Genomic DNA, 21,172 nt, shown 5'->3' with positions numbered 1-21,172 from the left:
AACTACAATGGTAAGGTATATTTTGGTAAATCACTTTCCAGAACTGGGAAAGTTTGAGATAGTCATTTTTATTTTAATTATGATGATAAATAGATCTTCACAATGTGCAATCGCTCTGATTAATCTATGGATAGTAGTTACAGTTTTCTATCTACAGACAGGAATGAACATTCCTATATTGATGCCACTACTAGTCATCATGCTCTCAAAAGAGCTTAATCAAATCTTTGGTTCATCGTTCACCTACTTCTCATTCCACGGGAACTTTCTTATATCAAGAATTGCTGCATAGTGAATACTCATATTTGTAAATTTAGGGACACAAAAACGCACGTGTTGAACAGATTATTTTATTAATTACTAATAAAATAAAACTTGACGTTTCAACCCCTATATCGAGGTCATCATCGGAAGAATACAACTGTATAAGGAACCAAGCTAAATGCTCATGCCCTGTATACCGGTAAACTAAATCTACATAGTTAATAAATCCTTTTTCCTAGCCTGACCTCTAGTGATAAAAAATAAAATAAAATAAATTAATTAAAAAAGATAAAATAAAATATATATATATAAATACAACTACAATAAACTGCTAAAGTCCTCATGTATTAATATTCTTCTGGATAGTTCTGAGTTATAAAATGATTTCTTTCACTTGCTGTTGAATGTTACAAACACTTCACCAGGTTGTCTTCTTGTAGTGGGATTTTTCTAAGGCTAGTTTAGGTTGTTATACAGGTTGTAGATGGGTCCTCCACATTCTTGAAATGGTTAGGCCATCATTTTTGTTGAGATTTGGGTTGTGTTTGAGCATTTCACGTGACTCTTTAAATTTTCTCTCAAACCAGGTTTTGGTGCGGTGTAGGGACTTGGTATTTTTCCAGTCAATTCTGTGGTTTGTTTGGAGTGCATGGTCAGAAAGGCCACTTTTACCAAAATGGAGGTATTTAATGTGTCGTTTGTATTCTTCTTGTCTGATTGGGATAGTTCGCCCTGTTTACATAGGGAAAACAGGGAGAACTATCCCAATCAGACAAGACGAACACAAACGACACATTAAATACCTCCATTTTGGTAAAACCAGCCTTTCTGACCACGCACTCCACACAAACCACAGAATTGACTGGAAAAATATCAAGTCCCTACACCGCACCAAAACCTGGTTTGAGAGAAAATTTAAAGAGTCATGTGAAATGCTCAAACACAACCCAAATCTCAACAAAAATGATGGCCTAACCATTTCAAGAATGTGGAGGACCCATCTACAACCTGTATAACAACCTAAACTAGCCTTAGAAAAATCCCACTACAAGAAGACAACCTGGTGAAGTGTTTGTAACATTCAACAGCAACTGAAAGAAATCATTTTAACAATCAGAACTATCCAGAAGAATATTAATACATGAGGACTTTAGCAGTTTATTGTAGTTGTATATATATATATATATATATATATATATATATATATATTTTTTTTTTTTTTTTTAATTAATTAATTTAATTTTATTTTTATTTTAATTTTTTATCACTAGAGGTCAGGCTAGGAAAAAGGATTTATTAACTATGTAGATTTAGTTTACCGGTATACAGGGCATGAGCATGTAGCTTGGTTCCTTATACAGTTGTATTCGTCCGATGATGACCTCGATATAGGGGTCGAAATGTCAAGTTTTATTTTATTAGTAATTAATAAAATAATCTGTTCAACACGTGTGTTTTTGTGTCCCTAAATTTACAAATATGAGTGCTGATCACCATGTAACCTTAAAAGAAAGAAGCATAGTGAATACATTTTTCTCTGTAATGGTTATAACTCTAATCTCAAAGAGGACAGACACCTTTAGGGTTTCTATTACTTATGTCACAGTTTATCTGAAAAGCTATCGTGGCATAGAGGTACCACCAGGATTCCTTCCACCGTTCACAAATGAGTAATATTTTAACACTCTCCAAAAGATCAAGTGTTTCCTCTAACTCATCCAGGTTTCTCAGTCTTCCATATTATGGGTGGACAGGTAGGTATACAAGTATGTTTAGAAGAGCACTAGGATTAGATCTGTAAACATTTCTGAGTTCCCAAAAGTGCAACTGAATGTGGCAGCTAAAAAAAAGTATATGCATTCAATATTTCTGTTAAAAATTATATTTTACCATGGACTTTGCTGGTATACAGAGTACATTTTCCTCTTGTTTTTAGCATGCAATTTTCATTTAATTGTTCCCTTTTAGCAGAGATAACAAAATTTTTCAGTCATACCTAATAAAATTTTGTAAGGTTTTTCCATCCTTTTTAAAAATTATTTTGTTAATGTCTCCTACTCGTGTTTCTATCTTTCATTCTATTAGGCATGAATAATGCAATGCATTATGGGAAAGAAGAGGTAGAGGTAGATCATACAGAGAATGGATAGACGACATAAAGGACTTGTGTGAAATGGGTTTGCAGAAACTGTGACACTGTACATTAGGGTGAAGGAGGCATCAGACACCAATGGGCAGTGAGCCCGTGGTTTGTGATGATGATGAGAAAATTACTACCCAAACCTGGTTTGAAACTTTGTTGGGGTCTTTATTGGTGAGAGGTAAATTTGGGGAGATAACATGTAAACTTCTGTTTGCTCACATTTGTGTAAAATAAGGAATGAAACCAAGAGTTTCTTGTTAAGCATAACTTACTTTCTGCTCCAGCAGGAAAAAAAAAAAAAAAAAAAAAACCTCTAATCAGAGGTATTGCAATAATATCATTGTGTAACTTATATAATGTAGAAATGTAATTTCTGCCACTAAGTTGGCTTTCAAAACCCGAGTATGATACAAATTTAAAGCATATTTAATTTGTGCATGAAATCAACAAAATTAATATCTTGTAATATCTTCAATCAAAGTATATTAAAATCCAGTTTCGTAAGTCTATGAAAATGTAAGGTTGCTGATCAAACTCATTGAACTAAGTTTTCTTCACTTCTTGTTCTATGGAATAGCCTGCCTCAGAAGAGGTGGAAGGCTATTCCAAAGATTACAAACTTTGGATGTTCAAGAAAAATGCCAATAGGTTCCTACTTGACTAAAAAAAAAATAAAATAAATAAATAAAATAAAATAATAATGTATTGAAGTTTCCACTTTATGGTCTTCATTTATACACTTTACATATAAGCCACCAATTTCTTTCCTTTTCAAATTTCCCCAATAATGCCAGATTTTAAGACTCCCACCACAAAAGGTTGTACTTCTATGGCACATTAGTATTATGGGATTTTTTTTCTATCAATTTTATATATAATTTTTTCTATTTCATATATGTGGAAATCCTGCTCTTCTAGGGACCAAACACGAAACTTTTTCAAACCACTTCAGTTTCTCTAATAAGACGGATTGTGGTCTCACACTGTGGGATTCATCTCATTGTTGAAATAATTTCAGGGCTTTTTACTTTTGCTCACATTTCTCCTACACAGTAATGACCTTCCCTCACAAACCTTAAAACCCACAGTTCTGTAGCCACTCCATTTTCTTCTACATTTCACAAATCTTGCAGAACTCAAATATTCTAAAACAGCAAGATGTTAAATTATCCATTATACTAGAATAGAATCCATTATAGAATTGCAATGAGATCAGTGTTTACCCAATATCATAAATACTGATCTCACTGCAATTCTCCAGTAGTTTGATGATAGTCTAGAACTTAATGCTACCAAAACACAGTTATCTCATTTCTCAAACAAAAGATTCACTTTGCTTTACTTTGATGATATTAAGATCTCCAAGGCAAAACCAAATTTCTCTTTTCTGACTGACTTAAAAATGTTAGTCTTTCCTGGTTCACACAGATTATATCCATGATTCCAAAAAATGTAATGTCGTGTGTCATTCAAGACAACTTCTTATCCGTACAGCTCCTAACACATAGAACACTGATTTCATATTTAAGGTGCATCAAAGAGCCTCCCAAAAATGCTTGATGATATCAAGCAAAAGATAGTCCTCTGAACAGAAGATTTCTCTCTCACATTCACTCAGATCACTTTTTATCACAAACACTGTTTCCGCATTATGCCACCATTCTATAGGCATTTTATGGGTGCTATTTCACTGAAATGGTTAATTAAACAAATAAAAACCTGAGAAGTAACTAGTCAAGATCTGCATAGATTTCAGTTCAAACTTACTGAACCATGTTTTTCACACTGCTTTCTCCAGGCTTCCATCTGTTCAAGAAACATTGCAACAAGCTCTTTCTTTCTTTAACTACTTATAGGTTTTGCGGCCTCTCAAGTGTGCAGTTGATAAATATATATATAAGGTTCAAAGATCACTTTTAGCAATGAGTGTTCTTTCTTAAACCAAATGAGCCCAAACATGCATGCAAATTAAATTGATTTATTGTCTGGAATTGCTAATGGAAGAACAAAATAGATCCCCTCCACACACACTACAAAATGTTTTCATTTCAGTTAGTTCTGAATCTTTTGAAGGTAACTGCACTGTTTTTACTGGAATTTCAAAGTTCCAGTAAAAACAATTTGTATTGAAACTTTAAATTTATTGAATCAGCATTTTTCGATTATTCTAGTTCTTGTTTCTCATTTTACATTTCCCTACCCTACCCACATATGTACTGTATTTAAAAGTTCTTTATTTTTAACATTTTGGTAACGGTTCAAACTCCAGAAATGTAAATTTGAATTTTGAATTATTTAATCAATTATCATCATTTAAATTATTTTAAGCAAGGTAAGGAATTCAGAAGTTTTAAAAAACCTTCTTTTAAGTCTTGAAAGATGAACATTTCCAGTAGGACAATATCATAATATGCATAGCAGTTTTCACTCCCACTGTTATGTTGCTAGCAAACAGCTAACTGAGAAATTAATTTAAACTCCGGATATGGATCATATCTGTAATATTTATTTAACTTTTCAAATATAAAAAAGATTAAAAAAAATATCAAAATGCAGATATTATGGATCCATCATAATTTAGAGGCAAATATAGAAGGAAATTTAAGTTTCAAAAATTACCAGAGAGCTTATGTGAATATAATTTTGGCATGAGAGTTGCCTTGGTATGCACTACTTAAACGACAAGAGCTCTGCTCAAAAGCCCAAATGTTCACCTTTTATTAATGTTTAACTTAGGTTTAACTGGCCCGACAGCGGTTTTCAACTGGTTGGTTCTCATCAGAGAAAACCCAAATACAGCTAAAACACCTTGGCAATCCTATGTCAGAAGTTACATTTATTATAAGTAATATTTTGGTAGTGCATAATTAATTACTCAAGTAAAGAGCCAAAATGCCTCAATTTGGCAAAAGTAAGATATTAAATGAATATTATTATTCAGGGACATATATTCCTGGTGGGCTAGGGATGTGCAGCACACCCAGAAAATTGAAGAAGAAATACTTTTTGATTAGTTATTTATTTGAAATAACCAGTTCTGAACTGTTCCAAATATCAAGGCATTCATAGAGTGACTATAAATCAGATAAGGAGAGCTGCTGTTGAAGGAGGCCTTGACTAGTCATGTGAAGAGAGAGAGCAATGTGATTCCTTATGCAGTGCAACAAGGCATCTACATGCATTTTTAATGACTAAAGGTGAGTGGAGATTTAGCATCACACTTGCTGGTATTCTCAACTGACTGAAATTTGTAGAAGAATTAAAGGTGTGTGTGTGTATGTGTGTGTGCCGGCTGTCAATAGCACAATTTAGTTCTACACAGTAAATTACCACAGACAACTGAGAAGGGGAGTGAAGTTAGTGATTCTTTATGGAATACAAGATCAAAAATGTAAATTAAAATTAAAATTTTAATTTAAAAATTAAAAAAATTGCTAAAGACAGTAAAAAAAGTCTACTTCTTCCAAATTTATGTAGTTCACATACCAGAAATGAAAGATTGAAGTGACGTATAAATAGAATGTTCCCCCCCCCACCTTTAATAAAGTTTTTTATACAAATTTAATGCATTTTTAATAATATTTGAAAAAAAAAAAAAAAAAATACACCCTCCGTCAGTTCTTAGACACAGCAGTATCAAAATTACAGCTCACTTAAAGCCAAGATGTTATAGTTAGCCCTGAAATGCCTTGAGTATTTATTCCCGAGAACTAACGGAGGGGTGTATTTTTTTTTTTTTTTGTTGTTGTTCCAAATGAATTACAGCAAACTATGTTATAACAAACCATTTCTCTGATCCCTACAGGTTTCCTATAGTTAGAGCAAGAAACTACTGTATTTTAACTGAATCTAGTAATTAAATAAATGATCAATAGTAGGAATTCTCTAAATACAAAAATGAGCTATGCTACATTAACTAAATGGTCATTAAACTTTCTCACAAAAAAAAAAAAAAAAAAACTCTTCACACAGAATCTTACTTCTTTAACAAGAGGTTTCTGTTCTTCTAAGTTGGCAGCAGCATTAGGAACAACTTCTGACTCATTTTCTTGCTGTTAAACATTTCAAATTTATACAACAAGATTACTAAGAAAGAAAAACAATTCATGCAGGATTATTAATAAAATGATATACAAAATATTTAATGCATTTTTTCTTTTTTTTTTTTAATTTTATACCTTCTCCAAGCATTCTGGAAGTTCAACTTGTAACAGAGTTAATCTCAGAAGAAGATGCCTCCACTTTACTGATTTAGATATAATAGTAATGCAGAATGTAAAAAACATGTATCAAGGAAAACTGGAACTGATAAAGAAAGAAATGAGAAGAACTCATGTTAAGATTTAGGAATCAGTGAAATGAGATTGACAGGAATGGGTCACTTTGATACCAACAATTTCATGATGTATTACTCTGTACATAGAAATCTTCAAGAAATGGAATGGCATTCACAGTTGGAAGAAAATACATTTTGGATTACAACCCACTGTCTGGATAGAATAATTCTAATCAGAATAAAGGCATATCCAGTGAATTGAATGTTACACTCATACAAGTTTATAAACCCACTACAGATTCAAGTGAAGATGAGGTTACAGAATTTTACAGCAGCATGCAACAAGTAGTATACAGTATTAATAAAAGAGAATTTCTCTTGATATTAGGTGATTGGAATGCAAAAGTAGAAGAAAAAAAAAGAGGCAACACTGGAAATGGTTTAGGACTGAGGAATGAAGTAGGAGAAAGAATGTTGAAGTTTAGTGTCGAGAACAGTTGCTTTATTGCAAACACTTGCTTTCAACAACATAAAACAGTGTTTCTCAAAGTGTGGTACGTGTACCCCCCAGGTATGCGAAAGGTCGTTAGGTTTTTTTTTTTTTTTTTTTTTTTTTTTTTTTTACGTGGCAGTTTTCGGCTATGCATAATTAAAGGAGTCATTATATTTTTCAACAAACAGTGCAATTAGAGACAACTGGGATAAAACAGTACTAACTAATGAATCACATCCCCTCTCCAACAGAAAATTATTTATAGACAAGCAAAACCATATGTTGCCGGTAGAACATATGGTTTTGCTTGACACCACCCCCGTCGTTAACGTGTTAAAACTAAGAAATATATAGTGAATGTGTTTCAGATATTATGGAATTCGGTTGAAGGGAATTAGCATTTCAACTCAACTGTTGAAATGCTAATTTGTTTTTGGTTCCGGCAAACTTTTGTTAATAATGCACCAATCATATGCAGTTCTTTGCTGCTCTACGTATCTCAAGGTCATGTAAATTACTGGTAATTTTTGCTTGAAATCATGGGAAAGAAGATGATGCTATTTGGGTAGATGACTTTGATGATGCACAAAGAAACTGTTCTCGATGCCAAAAGTAGTGATAGCACCATTTTCTTTTTTTTTCTGAAAACTTTAATTTCCAATTCCCGCGCATATCTTGCAACACAATTTTTTAGCTTTAATTTTGGGAAAAAGTTAGAGTTATATTCGAGTAAATACAGTATTTTTTTTAGCTTTCAAATTCTTACATATGGATCAATGGTTAAAGATTGAATTTATAAAACCCCCAAAAGAGAGCAATATAGCAATACAAGTAGCTGTAAGCAACAAGAAGACGTTGATATTGCATCTGGATAGAATTAAATTGATAAGAGTGTGTCATCTGACATCTCTAGAGAACCAAAAATTAAAAATAAATCATATTTTTTGTTTACATGAATATATAAATTCAAATAAAATAGATATTTATTTTTAATTAATATTTTAAATTAATTTATTTTTAATTAATTAGGGGATACTTGGTAATAATGAAAATTTAAGAAGGGGTAAGTGAATATCTGAAGTTTGAGAAACACTGACATAAAAGATTGTACACATGGACTTAGCTAATTTTGAATACGGAAATTAGAGAGATCATATTGTTGCCAGAAGGCAGAGAAGTGATATACAAGCAGCAAAAATACTACCTGGTGCAGACTGTGGGACAGATCATGAATTATTTATAGCTAAAGTTAAATTGAAATTAATGGCTAAGAAGAAACAAAAGGATAGTATTAGATTTGACTTAAATCATATAAATGAAACATTTATAGTAGAAGTCAGAAAGAAATTAAAAGGTATGGAAAAGACATGAAGAGAATTAGAACTGTGGAAAGAAACAAAATGTAAAGTCATAGAAATAGCAAAGGCAAAGTAAAGCAATAACAAAGAAAGACTGTAAATAGTTGCCAGAAGTTATTCAAATACCAGAGGAAAGAAAAATGAAACTTCAAGAGAAACAAAGAAAGAGACAATGAGTGCAGATTTCCAGAGAGGCTAGGAAAGATAAGGAAAAACATCTAAACAAAAGGTGGAGGGAAACTGAAGAAAGGAGTATTACAGGTAGAACTAAGAGATCTGTTTAGAAAAATAAATGATGTTACAGGGAAGTCTATCAGTAGATTACGAGTTGCAAAAAGTAATTTGGAAAAATGTCTGATGGAAGAAGTAGTGAGAAAAAAAAGATGGACAGAGTATGTAAATAATTGATTTGTACAAGAAAGATAATAATATTGAAGGAGAATTTGAAAGGAGAGAATTTATTGAGGCCCATGATAATGAAAAGTGAAGTGAGATCAGCAACAGAACAGCAGTCAAAAAGAAGAGCTTCTGGAGTTTAATAGAATTATTGAGAGCAGTTGGGGATGAAGTAGTGAATATATTGACTGAAATTTGTCAACAGGTTTGGAAGAAAATATTGGTCTGTAGCTTGGAAAATATTAGTATTCATCCTAATTAAAAAAGTCCAGAGATTGTGAAAATTATAGAACACCATCACTTTAATTTCACATGCAGGCATAGTTATGCTAAAAGTGATCCAACAAAGGTTGGAGCCATATGTGAATGGAGAAATCCCACAAGAACAGGCAGGCTTTAGCAGAGGAACTAGAGCCCAAATAGCAAACATTAGATGGATCACGGAGAGAATAAGAGAATTTTTCAGAAGGAAATATTCATCTATTATTCGTATATATTCATTTTGATAAAAATTATGAAAGATAGAGGTGTTGTGAGTAAGATCACGAAAGTTAGAATTGTCAAAGCAATAGTATTTCCAGTAACCACGCAATGTGAAAGCTGGATTATTAAGAAGAAATACAGAAAACGAATTGATTCAGTTGAATTATGGGCATGGAGAATTAAGAATCCCATGGACTGCAAGAATGACCAATAAGAAAGATTCAGAGAGTGTAAAGAAAGAGGCGATGATCGCTAAACAGAAGTTGATGTACTTTGAACATATCATGGAAGCTGATGAATCATTGGAAAAGACAGTTATGTTAAGTATGATTGAGGGAATGAGAAGAGGAGGACCACAAAAGAGTTGGATGGGCAACATAAAAAAACTTACCAATTTGAACATACAATTGCTGAAAAAAGAACAAGAGGCTGAGTGGGATGGAGAGCCTTTATTCACAAGATCACCAAGAGTCAAAAATGACTGGTTGGCACATAACGACTTCTCCAAATTGAACTTTATCTTTTCCTCTTTTTTTTTTTTTTTTTTTTTAAATCACTTACAATAATAGGTCTTTATTAGAGTAAACAATTTTTTTGCAAATTCATTTAAATCATTACAAAAATCACTTGATAATAAGACTATTACATCAAAAATCTGAGATATGAATCCCTATGCATGATAAGGCTACGAGGGATCTGAAAAAGTTCTGATAAACACCTAAAACAAAACTAATATCAAAGCAACTGATATGTCAGTTGGTTGAATATCATTTTGTTCTAGGTGTTTATTAGAACTTTCCAGAACCCCCATCCCTCATAAAGTGAAAAAGGATTACATAGTATAAATAACTATTTAACAGCTAGAAATTGGCATGGTAATAACAAAATCTATTGTACATCTTTAGTGATGTTCTAAACACCACAATTCAATTATGTTTCGGTTTAACTTGTTCATCATGACTCAGCTGTTTCATATGCGTTGCACATCATGGAGGCAAATTTTTACTAAGTTTTCAATATATGAGGGTGGTCTGAAAAGTTCTCGGCCTAACAATGAAAAAACAAATTTATAATTTCAAAATTATCTTTATTTTTCAACATAATCTCCCTCGAGACTAATACGTTTATTCCAACGATGCTCCAGCGCCATTATCCTGTCCTTGTAGTGATTCTCGGTAAGATCTGCAAAATACCCCTCTACAGCTGCAATCACCTCTTGATTCGAAGAAAAACGTTGACCAGCAAGGAAGATTTTTTGTTTTGGGAAGAGACAGAAGTCAGAGGTAGCCAAATCTGGAGAATAGGGTGAATGTTCTAATAATTCATACTACAGATCCCTTAATTTTCCCACTCCCAAAACACCTTTGTGGGCAGGTGCAATCGCCTGATGAAAGATGATTTTTTTCTTCTGCAAACCAGGTCTTTTCAAATGAATTTTTTTGTCTAGTCTGGTTAAAAGATTGGAATAATATTCCCCGGTTACTGTTTTACCCTTTTTAAGATAATTAATAAACAAAATGCCTTTAGCATCCCAAAACACCGATGCCATGCCCTTTCCTGCTGATGGAACCGATTTTTGTCTTCTTTGGCGCTGAACAACCAGCTTCTGTCCACTGTTTTCACTGCTGTTTGGATTCTGGTGTGTAATGGTGAATCCAAGTCTTATCCATAGTAATAAATCAATGCACAAAATCAGTTTTATTTTTGTTAAAATGCCCCAAGCACTGTTCAAAGATTTTCATGCGAGTGCATTTTTGATCTGCTGTGAGCAAGCATGCTTTGCAACTGCAAAGCTTTTTCATTTGCAATTCTTCATGCAAAATATATCCTACATGTTCTTTTGAAATGCCTATAGTCTCAGCAATTTCAAGCACTTTGACTCGCTGGTCATCCAATACCATATCGTGCACTTGATCTATGATTCTGGTGTTGTTACACTTTTTGGATGTCCTTCACGTGGATCATTTTCAAGGCTGGTACGGCCACATCTAAACTTGGCAGCCCATTTCTTAATTGTCAAAAATGAAGGAGAAGAGTGCCCATAAACTTTTATGAACTTCGAATGAATTTCTTTTGGTGTTAAACCTTCTTTTACAAAGAATTTTATAATGGCACGATACTCAATCCATTTCAAGGGATACAGACAACACTTTTGCTTCAGACAGCTGTATAAAACAGACTACTTGATAGAATGACTTTAATTTCACATGGATGCTTATGACAGATGTACCAACTTAGAAAAAAAAAATCTTGCCAATAGTTGCCTTCTATGGTCAAGGCTGAGAACTTTTCAGCCCACCCTCTTATGTGTCATGCCAGTTTCAATTTTTTCAGTAGAATTTTATTTGTGAATTAGTATCTGTGAACTCTCTTAATGATATAAAAAATCTCAAAGGCAATTCTATCTCACTTCAAGTTTTACATAAATATAAATTTTATCTCTAGAAATCTGTTTAGAGATAGAAATTAATAACTAAATTAATTTAGCTAATAAATTATTAAGCCAATATTTCGCCTTGGTCATCAAAGCATCTTAACAAGCACAAAAGAATACAACTAAGCATGTGCAAGCAGGCACATTAACAGGACAGCACACAGAGACTGAATATGAAAGGCAGGATCCTATGGTCCTAACTGGTGTGATGATGGAATCTTGCTGAAGGTCTCAAGATAACTGTCTCCCAAATTTTAGATAAAGTGATTTTAGATAAAGATAAACTTTTTCATATTCCTCTGTGCCCAAGAAGATACCTTGGATTATTATCCTTTCTTTTGTTTGCATGTACAGTATGGTATTTGTGGGAGGAGGAGGAGGTGTTGTTTCAATATACATGGTCATTTCATTCTTGCTAGTTATCTAACAAGAAACACCTACAAGGAATAACCATCTGCACTTAGTGAATAACTAAGTGAGCAACTGCTCAATGATGACTAACTATCCAGTGAGTAGAATCAAGCTCTGTGTGCTATTGAGAGCCTGCATCCCTTTAATATCTGTGCAAATTTCAGTCAGTTTGAATGTATGTGTGTGTGTGTGTGTGTGTGTGTGTGAGAGAGAGAGAGAGAGAGAGAGAGAGAGAGAGAGAGAGAGTGTGATTTCTGCTTGCCCTTTGCCATTAAAAATGCATGCATGTAGATATCTTGTTGCAGACTCCACATAAGAAATCACATCAGTCACTCTCTTCATATATAACTAGTCAACATGCTTCAATGGTAACACTTGCACACTAACAAATAATGTTGACATTTGTAATAGCTCAACATTTATTTCAAAGAAATAATTGAAATAAATAAATAAATTTATTTCAAATAACTGCTCAAAAATTATTTCAAGAATTTTCTAGGTGTGCGCTGCAAGTTTAAACATTCTTTTCAATACCACAGCAATTCTATTATCAGAAAGTAAATTCCTCATAAGTGAACTCTAAGCAGATGCATAATCATTTACTAAAGTATAGTGTCAGAGGCTTCAATTTGGCATGAGTAAGATATTGGCATTGATTCATCCATAATTTATAGCCAAAGAAACAAACTTAAAATTTTGGATGCATTTATATCTTTCACTTTACTATTTTACTTATCCCAAATTGACTTTTGGCTCTTTACTTAACTGATCATGCATCCACTGAGAGTTCATTTATGATGAATTAAACTTTCTGACATAGGACTGCTATGGTATTGAAAAGAGGGGTTTGTTGTCTATAGGTTTCCGTGGTCTGCGATGAGAACCAACAGTTCAAAACAGCTTTCAGGCAAGCATGGGCAAAGCTTGCATTATTTAAGTAATGCATACCAAGTAATGCAATTCTGATACTGAAGGTTATATTCTTATAAGTTCTCTGGTAATTTTTGAAACTTATGTTTCTTGCAACTGACTATAAAGCATGGATGGATCCATAAAATCATCAAATTTAGTTAATTATATTACTAGATTTTGTTCTATTAAAGAGAAACATGAATGACAATCAGCAATGGAATATCTCATCATCATCAAATTCCTAATGTACCCTCAAAGGGTGCACAGGATATGATAACACTACATGAAAAATTTACATCATTACTAACTTCCTATCTTCAATTTGCCTCCAAATCAGTCTTGTTACTTGTCAAGACTCCAACATTATCAGATCTTATATTTCTATCGTCTAAGACACTTTGTACTGTATCAAACCATCTCTATCTTGATCTTCCTCTGGGTCGTTTTCCTGCCAACCTGGTAGAGATCACTTGTTTTGCTAATCTTTCCTCACCCATTCTGTTTAAGTGACCATACCACCTGAGATTAGCTCTGCTAACGCATTCCTGGATGCAGACAATGTCACGTTCTTTCCTAATATCCTCGTTTTTAATATGATATTGCAATTATGCCTTCTGTTCACGCCTCTATTCTTTCTCAGTACTATCATATCTGTGGTCTCTACTCTTTGGTCAAGAGTTTTACTTCTGACCCAGCTCTCAGATCCATAAATTAAAACTGGAAATGGAAATTAAAAATGTCTTGTATACAGTTAATTTAGTGTTCCGACTAATATCTCTCTTATTCCAGATGAATTAATTCAATTGACTGCCTACCATTTACCATCTTCAGTAAAAATCATGCCCAAGTAGCTGAAATATTTTACTTGTTCCACAGGTTCCCCATTCACAACACAGTTGACATTTTCAACAATTCTACCTATTTTCATTGTCTTTGTCTTTTTATTGCTGACCTTCATACCATATCTATTACAACAGTTATTCAATTTAGTCAGGGAATCTTGCAGACTTGTAGCGGATTTATTTAGAAGTATACCATTGTCTGCATAAAGCAAAGAGCTGACGTTGACATCTCCATTTCTGATATCATGTTTAATACCACTTTCCTTCATAATGTGATCCATCTAGATAATGAATAACAGAGGGGATAATGTACATCCTTGTCTCACACCCGATTTAACATTAAACCATCTTCCTGTACTTCTTTCAATTCTAACTGCTTACTCGCAACTCAAATAAAGACTAAGTATTGCTTGATATAATGCCCCATTGACACCATATAACTGTAGCACATTGAATAGCTTCCCTCTTGGCACCTTGTCATATGCCTTTCCCAGATCGACAAAACTTAAATAGATCTTTGTTATATTCCCATGCTTTCTCAACTATTTGTCATAAAGTGAAGATCTGATCCTGACAGCCTCTATTTGGCCTGAATCCAGCTTGTTCTTCACCAAGCTTTTCTTCCACAATTCTTCTCAACCGTTTCTCAAGTATACGTGCATAGATCTTGCCAAGAACACTCAGTAGGGAAATACCTCTGTAATTCTCACTATCAGGTTTATTTCCCTTTTTACATATGGGTACTATTAGAGCTCTACTATAATCATCCACTGTAAGACTTTTATACCACCATACTAAAGCATTTCTGGTCGAATATCATCTACTCCTGCTGCCTTTCCACATTTCAAGCCTCTGATGGCTTTTTCTACTTCAAGCATGGATGTGTATTCCTGACTGTATGCCTGTTGAGTGTTTTTTTACCACTGTGCTACCAATGCTTTCATTTAGCAATTTTTCGAAGTAATTACTCCATACTTCAAAGATATCTTTTTCTCCTGTTTTCATGTCACCTCTATCATCTCTAACTCCTTTTACAGCACTCTTTCCTCCATTCCTAAGCTTCTTCAACAACATCCAGAATATTTTGTCATCTTCTTGATATTTATTTTCTATGTTCTTGCCAAAGTCCTCCCATGACTTTCCTTTAGCTAGTTTCACACAGTATTTAGCATTCTTGCATTTGTCTCTATATTCTCTAAGAGTACAAGCTGACTTATTTGCCAGGAACTTTTGATATGCTTTCTTCTTTTCCTTCACTGCCTCTTTAACTGCCTGTGTCCACCATGGAGTTCTGATTTTTCTATCCTTGCAGACAACCTCACCACATGCCTCTCTGACTGAATCAATCAGGGTTTTCTTCAAGGCTTGCCACTGAATCTCCAAGGTTTGGTTCCTGTTCTCAAATTCTTTTTTCTTCAATAATCTTTGTGTATTTTAGTCTACAGTTCACATCTGAGAGCTGCTCAACTTTCATTCACTTTAAAAGTTTCTTACATGTTCTTCTTTTCAATATGAAATTCAATTTTATTCTGCTCAAGACTAAATAGTGATCACTTCCAATTTCAAATCCTCTGTATACTCTGGTGTCCTGCACCAGACAGAAAACATCACTATCAACAATAACATAGTCAATGAGACTTTTCTTATTCCTTGCCTCTTCTCTCCATGTGAATTTGTGCACGTTTTTATGTTGGAACGTGGTCTTAGTAATAACCAGTCCATGTCCCGAGCAGAAATCCAACAGGTATTTGCCATTATTATTAGCTTTGCTCTTTTCTCAAAATTTACCCAAAATATTTTTGTATGTCTGACAATCCTTTCCTACTCTGCTATTTAGATCCCCAACAAGGACCAACTTTTCCTTTTTCATTGTGTCAGTTGCTTTTTCTAAAGCATCAAAAAATTCCTCCACTTCTACCTTAGTAGAACCTTTTGTGGGACCATAGGCACAAATAAGTCTCATTGTCCAGTTCCCCATTCTCATATTTGCCCACATCACTTTACTTGAAATTGCTTGCCATTCAAGAAAATTAGCCTCATATTTAGTGTTGAATACTATGGCTACTCCTTCTTTTCCTTGATTGTCATTGCCTGAATATAACATTTTGTATTTATTGCTCAGAAAGATCTCACCAGTTTTTGTCTTTTTCGTTTCAGTCACCCCTATTATGTCGATCTGGTACTTATCTAATTCTTCAGCTAGCTCCATTTCTTTGCCATTCAGGCTTTTTATGTTGATAGTTCCGATCTTTAACTCTGGTGATGTTGAGTTGGGGTGTGCTTTCAGATCTGTTCCATTAGCTGACTTTTCGCTGTTCACCCTGATTCCCTGGCGAAAGCAATGGAGGCCTTATTTAACCGGGCAATGCCCCAGCCGGCATGAAATTTTGTCATGTTGTACCATAATTTTCTATATTGGTTTAAGCCAATAAGAATACAATTTGGTCAGCTAAATCCCAAATTGCCAGCCCATACTCGTTCGCTCAGTATCCAGGTAGATAATCCTCACCTTCTCATGGTGCACCATGAGAAGGTGAGGATTGGACATTAGGTCAGAAGCTCTGGTCGGTTCTCTGCATTCCTTTAAAGACTATGTGGAGGTCTCTTCTCAGTTATATAGCTTTGACCTTTACGCACCCTGTTAATTTATTCTAAAATTTTATTTTCATTCATGATTTTACTTCTGACTGGAATTGGTCCTTTTCTTGCTATGATTATTTGGTCATCTGCAAATAAAACAGGTATCACGTATAGTTCCTTCCATTATTTTTCCTTTAGCTATATTTTTCTTCCATTTCTTTACTAAATCATCTATATAGAAATTAAATAACAGTGGTGAATCGTGGAACCTGAGCAACCAAGTAGAAGATTGGGTACTAATCCCCAGTAGGAAGCTTTGTCAGGTATAAATGAGAGAAGGGAGACTTAAGGCAAGTTTGGAAGCCCTAAGGTGGCAACCCCACCACCAAACTAGGCTGCAGATGGCCAGTAACCAACCCAGTTCAATATTTTATTACTCTAATGGCTCAAGAAAGAAGTAATTGGACTATCACTCTAAAATATTATTAGACAGGAAACTGAAGAAAACACAGAACTTAGCTTGAGTAAAAAAATAAAAAGATTCTTTAATCATATTATATGTGTGAGAGGAAATAAAATATTACATTATCATTATTATCATGAATCTTCTCCAGGGAGTCAAGGACTCATCGAGGAAGGTCACACAATGTCTAAATACTTATACCTTCCTTTAAAACGTTCAAAGATGCACTCACAACATCCAGTGGTAGCAGCCTACTCCACACACCCACCAGATGCCATGAAAAGAAGTTGGACCTCATATACTTCTTAACCTCACCTTTACTCATTATCCAGGGATAATCTCTAGTTCTCATCCCAAACGCAATAAGCTGTAAAGTCTCGCATGGTTTATACTATACGATTGCCTTACCATCTTCTGTTTCTTTCATATCTCATCTCTTCTATTATTCAAACTATGAGGATAATATATTCCCTCAACCTGTCCTTATTTGCTCTTCTGAAAGCCAGATATTATCTTGATTATCTTCTGCTCGAAATGTTCAACTTCCTCCTCATCTCCTCTGAACCCAAGTGATCATATCAAAGCATAGTGGTCAATATGAGGTCTTTTCAATAAACAACAGAAGAATAAGGAGATTATGATCCTTATAATGAGAGTGCTTTGTCTGTCGGTTTAAGGAGAGGTGTGATAGATTGCATCTCCTGCAATTAGTCTTCAGACTCATGGAGGTGCTCGTATAATAATAATAATAACAACAGGACTTGCCAATTACACTTACTCATTCACAGTTATTTGATGTGATGACAAATCACCTTAGAAACGTCACTCTTTAAGATATTTAACTCTCCATCTCTATATAACAAAATGTTATATTCAGGCAATAACAATCAAGGAAAAGAAGGAGTAGCTATAGTATTCAACACTAAATACAAGGCTAATCTTCTTGAATGGCAGGCAATATCAAGTAGAGTGATGGGGACAAATATCAGAATGGGGAACTGGACAATGGGACCTATTTGTGCCGATGGTCCCACAGAAGGTTCTACTAAAGTAGAAGTGGAGAAATATTTTGGGACTGTAGAGAAACAAACTGACACAGTGAAAAAGGAAGAGCCGTTCCTTGTTGGGGATCTAAATAGCAGAGTAGGAAATGATTGTCAGATATACAAAAATATTTTGGGAAAATTTGGAGAAAAGAGCAAAGCTAATAATAATGGCAAATACTTGTTGGATTTCTGCTCAGGACATGGACATTTTACTAACACAATGTTCCATCATAAAAATGTGCATAAATTCACATGGAGAGAAGAGGCAAGGAATAAGAAAAGTCTCATTGACCATGTTATTATTGATAGTGATGTTTTTTCACTGGTGCAGAACACTAGTGTGTACAAAGGATTAGAAATTGGACGTGATCACATTTAGTTTTGAGAAGGATAAAATTGAATTTCATATTGAGAAGAGCATCTAAGAAAGTTTTAAAGCAAATAAAATTTGAGCAGCTCTCAAATGTGAACTGTAGACTAAAATACACAACAATATTTGAGAAAAAATAAGAGTTTGAGAACAGGAACCAAAACTTGGATATTCAGTGGCAGGTCCTAAAGAAAACACTGGTTGATTCAGCCAGAGACGATGTGGTGAGGTTGTCTGCAAGGATAGAAAAATGAAACTCCACAGTGGACACAGGAAGTTAAAGAGGCAGTGAAGGAAAAGAAGAAAGCATATCAAAAGTTCCTGGCAAATAATCAGCTTGTGCTTTTAGAGAATACAGAGACAAATGTAAGAAAGCTAAACACTGTGTAAAGGTAGCTAAACAAAAGTCATGAGGAGATATTGGCGAGAACATAGAAAATAAACATCAGGAAGGTGGCAAAATATTCTGGAAGCTGCTGAAAAAGATCATTTATGACAAAGAAAATGAAAAAAGTGGTCCTTGTTGGAGATCTGAATGGCTGAGTAGGAAATGAATCCTATCAGACATATAGAAACATTTTGGGAAAATTGGATCAAGGGCAAAGCTAATAATAACAGTAAGTATTTACTGCACTTCTGCTCAGGACACATACTAGTCATTACTAACACCATGTTTCAATATAAAGATGAGCACAAGTTCATTTGGCAAAGAAAATATGAGTAATAAGAAAAGACTCATTGACTACGTAAGTGTTGCTAGTGATATCTTCATGCTCGTTAAAGATACAAGAGTGCGCAGAGGATTGAAATAGGAAGTGACTATTACTTAGCACTAAGCAGGATAAAAATCGATATCATATCGAAAAAAAAAAGTTTCAAAAAGAATTAAAGTTGAGCAGCTTTTACAAGTAAATTGTAAACTCAACTATACAAACATTATTGAAGAAAAAAGGAAACAAATTGAAAACAAGACCAAACCTTGGAGTCTCAGTGGCAAACCTCTGAAGAAGACATTGATTGATTTAGCTAAGGAGGTATGTGGTGAAGTTGTCTGTAAGAAGAGAAAAATAAGAACACCAGGGCAGACACAAGAAGTTAAAGAAGCAGTCCTGGAAAAGAAGAAAGCATACCAAAAGATTTTGGCAAATATGTCAGTAGATGCTGTAATGGAATAGAGGGAAAAAAAAAAAAAAAATGTAAGAGCTAAGCTGTGTGTAAAAGTAGCTAAACAAAAGTCATAGGAAGACTTTGGTAAGAACATAGAAAATAAATATCAGGAAAGTGTCAAAATGTTCTAGAGGCTATTGAAGAAGCTTAAAAATGGAGGAAAGAGTTCTTTAAAAGTCTTCCTATGATAAAGGTGACATGACAACTGAAGATAAGGATATCCTAGATGTCTGGAGTAATTACTTTGAAAGACTGTTAAACGAACCAAGCAGTGACAGAACCATACTAGAAAATTTTCAAGAGGATGCAAAGAGGAGTACATATCAATACTTGAGGTAGAAAAAGCCATCAAAAACTTGAAATGTGGAAAGGCAGCTGGAGTAGATGCTATTCAACTGAAAATGCTTAAGTATGGAAGTATAAAAGTTTTGCAAGTGGCTGCATTGCATAATTCAGAGGGGCATTTCAGAATGTCGAATTACCAATGATTAGAGTTGAGTAGAGCTCTCATAGTAGCCTCTATAAAAAAAAAAAAAAAAAAAAAAAGGGAATAAAACTGAATGTGAGAATTACAGAGGAATTTTTTTTTTCTAAGTGTTCCACATAAGATTTATACATTTTGGAAAATTATGGAGACAACTACTGTGTTTGAGTAAAACTTTAGTTTAATATAAACCAAAATCTACACTCGACGTTTCGACCTTTATATCAAGGTCACCTTCTGGAGCATATATACTATATACAGAGAAACAAGCTGCACTACAGTCTACATGGTTTACTAAACCAACCATTACAACAATTATTGGCCTGACCTCTGGTGAAAAAAAAAAAAAAGAAACCTTACTACATCAATGCTAGAGTCCTATTATTATCTATTGGTTGTAACATTACATTGGGCTGAGGAGCAACAAGTCTATATATATATATATATAAGTTGTTTTTACCTTGGGTAATGTATATTAGGGTTATCAAGTAATTTAATAAACTTGGTTATTTTACTCCTAATCCCAAGTAAGCAAACAGTTAAGTTTGCGCCTTTTTATTAAAGTTGCACCAGTTTATTAAATTACTTGGTAACCCTAATATATATATTAACAACATGATTATATATATAAATTCCAACCAATTAGTATGGAATGGTTTTCAATACTAGCTGAAGGTTGCCTAGAGTCCTGAAGTATGCTAGATACTAAATATTAAGTAGGCTGAATATGTGCCATCCAGATTCTTGGAATTTTCATGCCATCATTATTGTTGATATTTGGGTGGTTTATCAGAATTTTGCAGGCTTCCTTAAATTTTCTTTTATACCAGGTTTTTGTATGGTGTAAAGAGTGGGTACTTTTCCAGTCAATTTGGTGTAAGGTGTTGAGAGTGTGATCTGAGAGGCCTGCTTCACCAAAATTGTTATATTTAATGTGTCTTATGTGTTTCTTAAGTATAGGGATTGTATGTCTAGTTTCACCAATGTATGGTAAGTTACAGTGGATGCAACAGACTCCAGGATGTGCTAATGGGAGGAGAAAATCCTTGG

The 21,172-nt window shown here is 34.0% G+C and overlaps 1 protein-coding gene across 2 annotated transcripts in view; it reads right to left on the bottom strand.

The window, feature by feature from the left end:
* Nucleotides 1-21,172, bottom strand: part of LOC150110363 (intraflagellar transport protein 54-like) — a 236,646-nt gene that overhangs the window by 134,259 nt on the left and 81,215 nt on the right. Inside the window, exon 7 of one of the 2 annotated variants that reach the window (XM_090399066.1) lies at nucleotides 6,388-6,459. The exons of the other annotated variant lie outside the window; for it this stretch is intronic. Within the exon in view, the coding sequence (XP_090255192.1) occupies nucleotides 6,388-6,459 (72 nt within the window). The remainder of the gene's footprint in view (nucleotides 1-6,387; nucleotides 6,460-21,172) is intronic. 2 annotated transcript variants of the gene reach the window in all.

This window comes from Typopeltis vanoorti, chromosome 1, assembly GCF_054136105.1.
Source record: "Typopeltis vanoorti isolate ZY-2024b chromosome 1, IOZ_Tvanoo_1.0, whole genome shotgun sequence".
In the NCBI taxonomy this organism is placed as follows: domain Eukaryota; kingdom Metazoa; phylum Arthropoda; class Arachnida; order Uropygi; family Thelyphonidae; genus Typopeltis; species Typopeltis vanoorti.
This window is presented reverse-complemented; position numbering and strand designations above follow the sequence as displayed.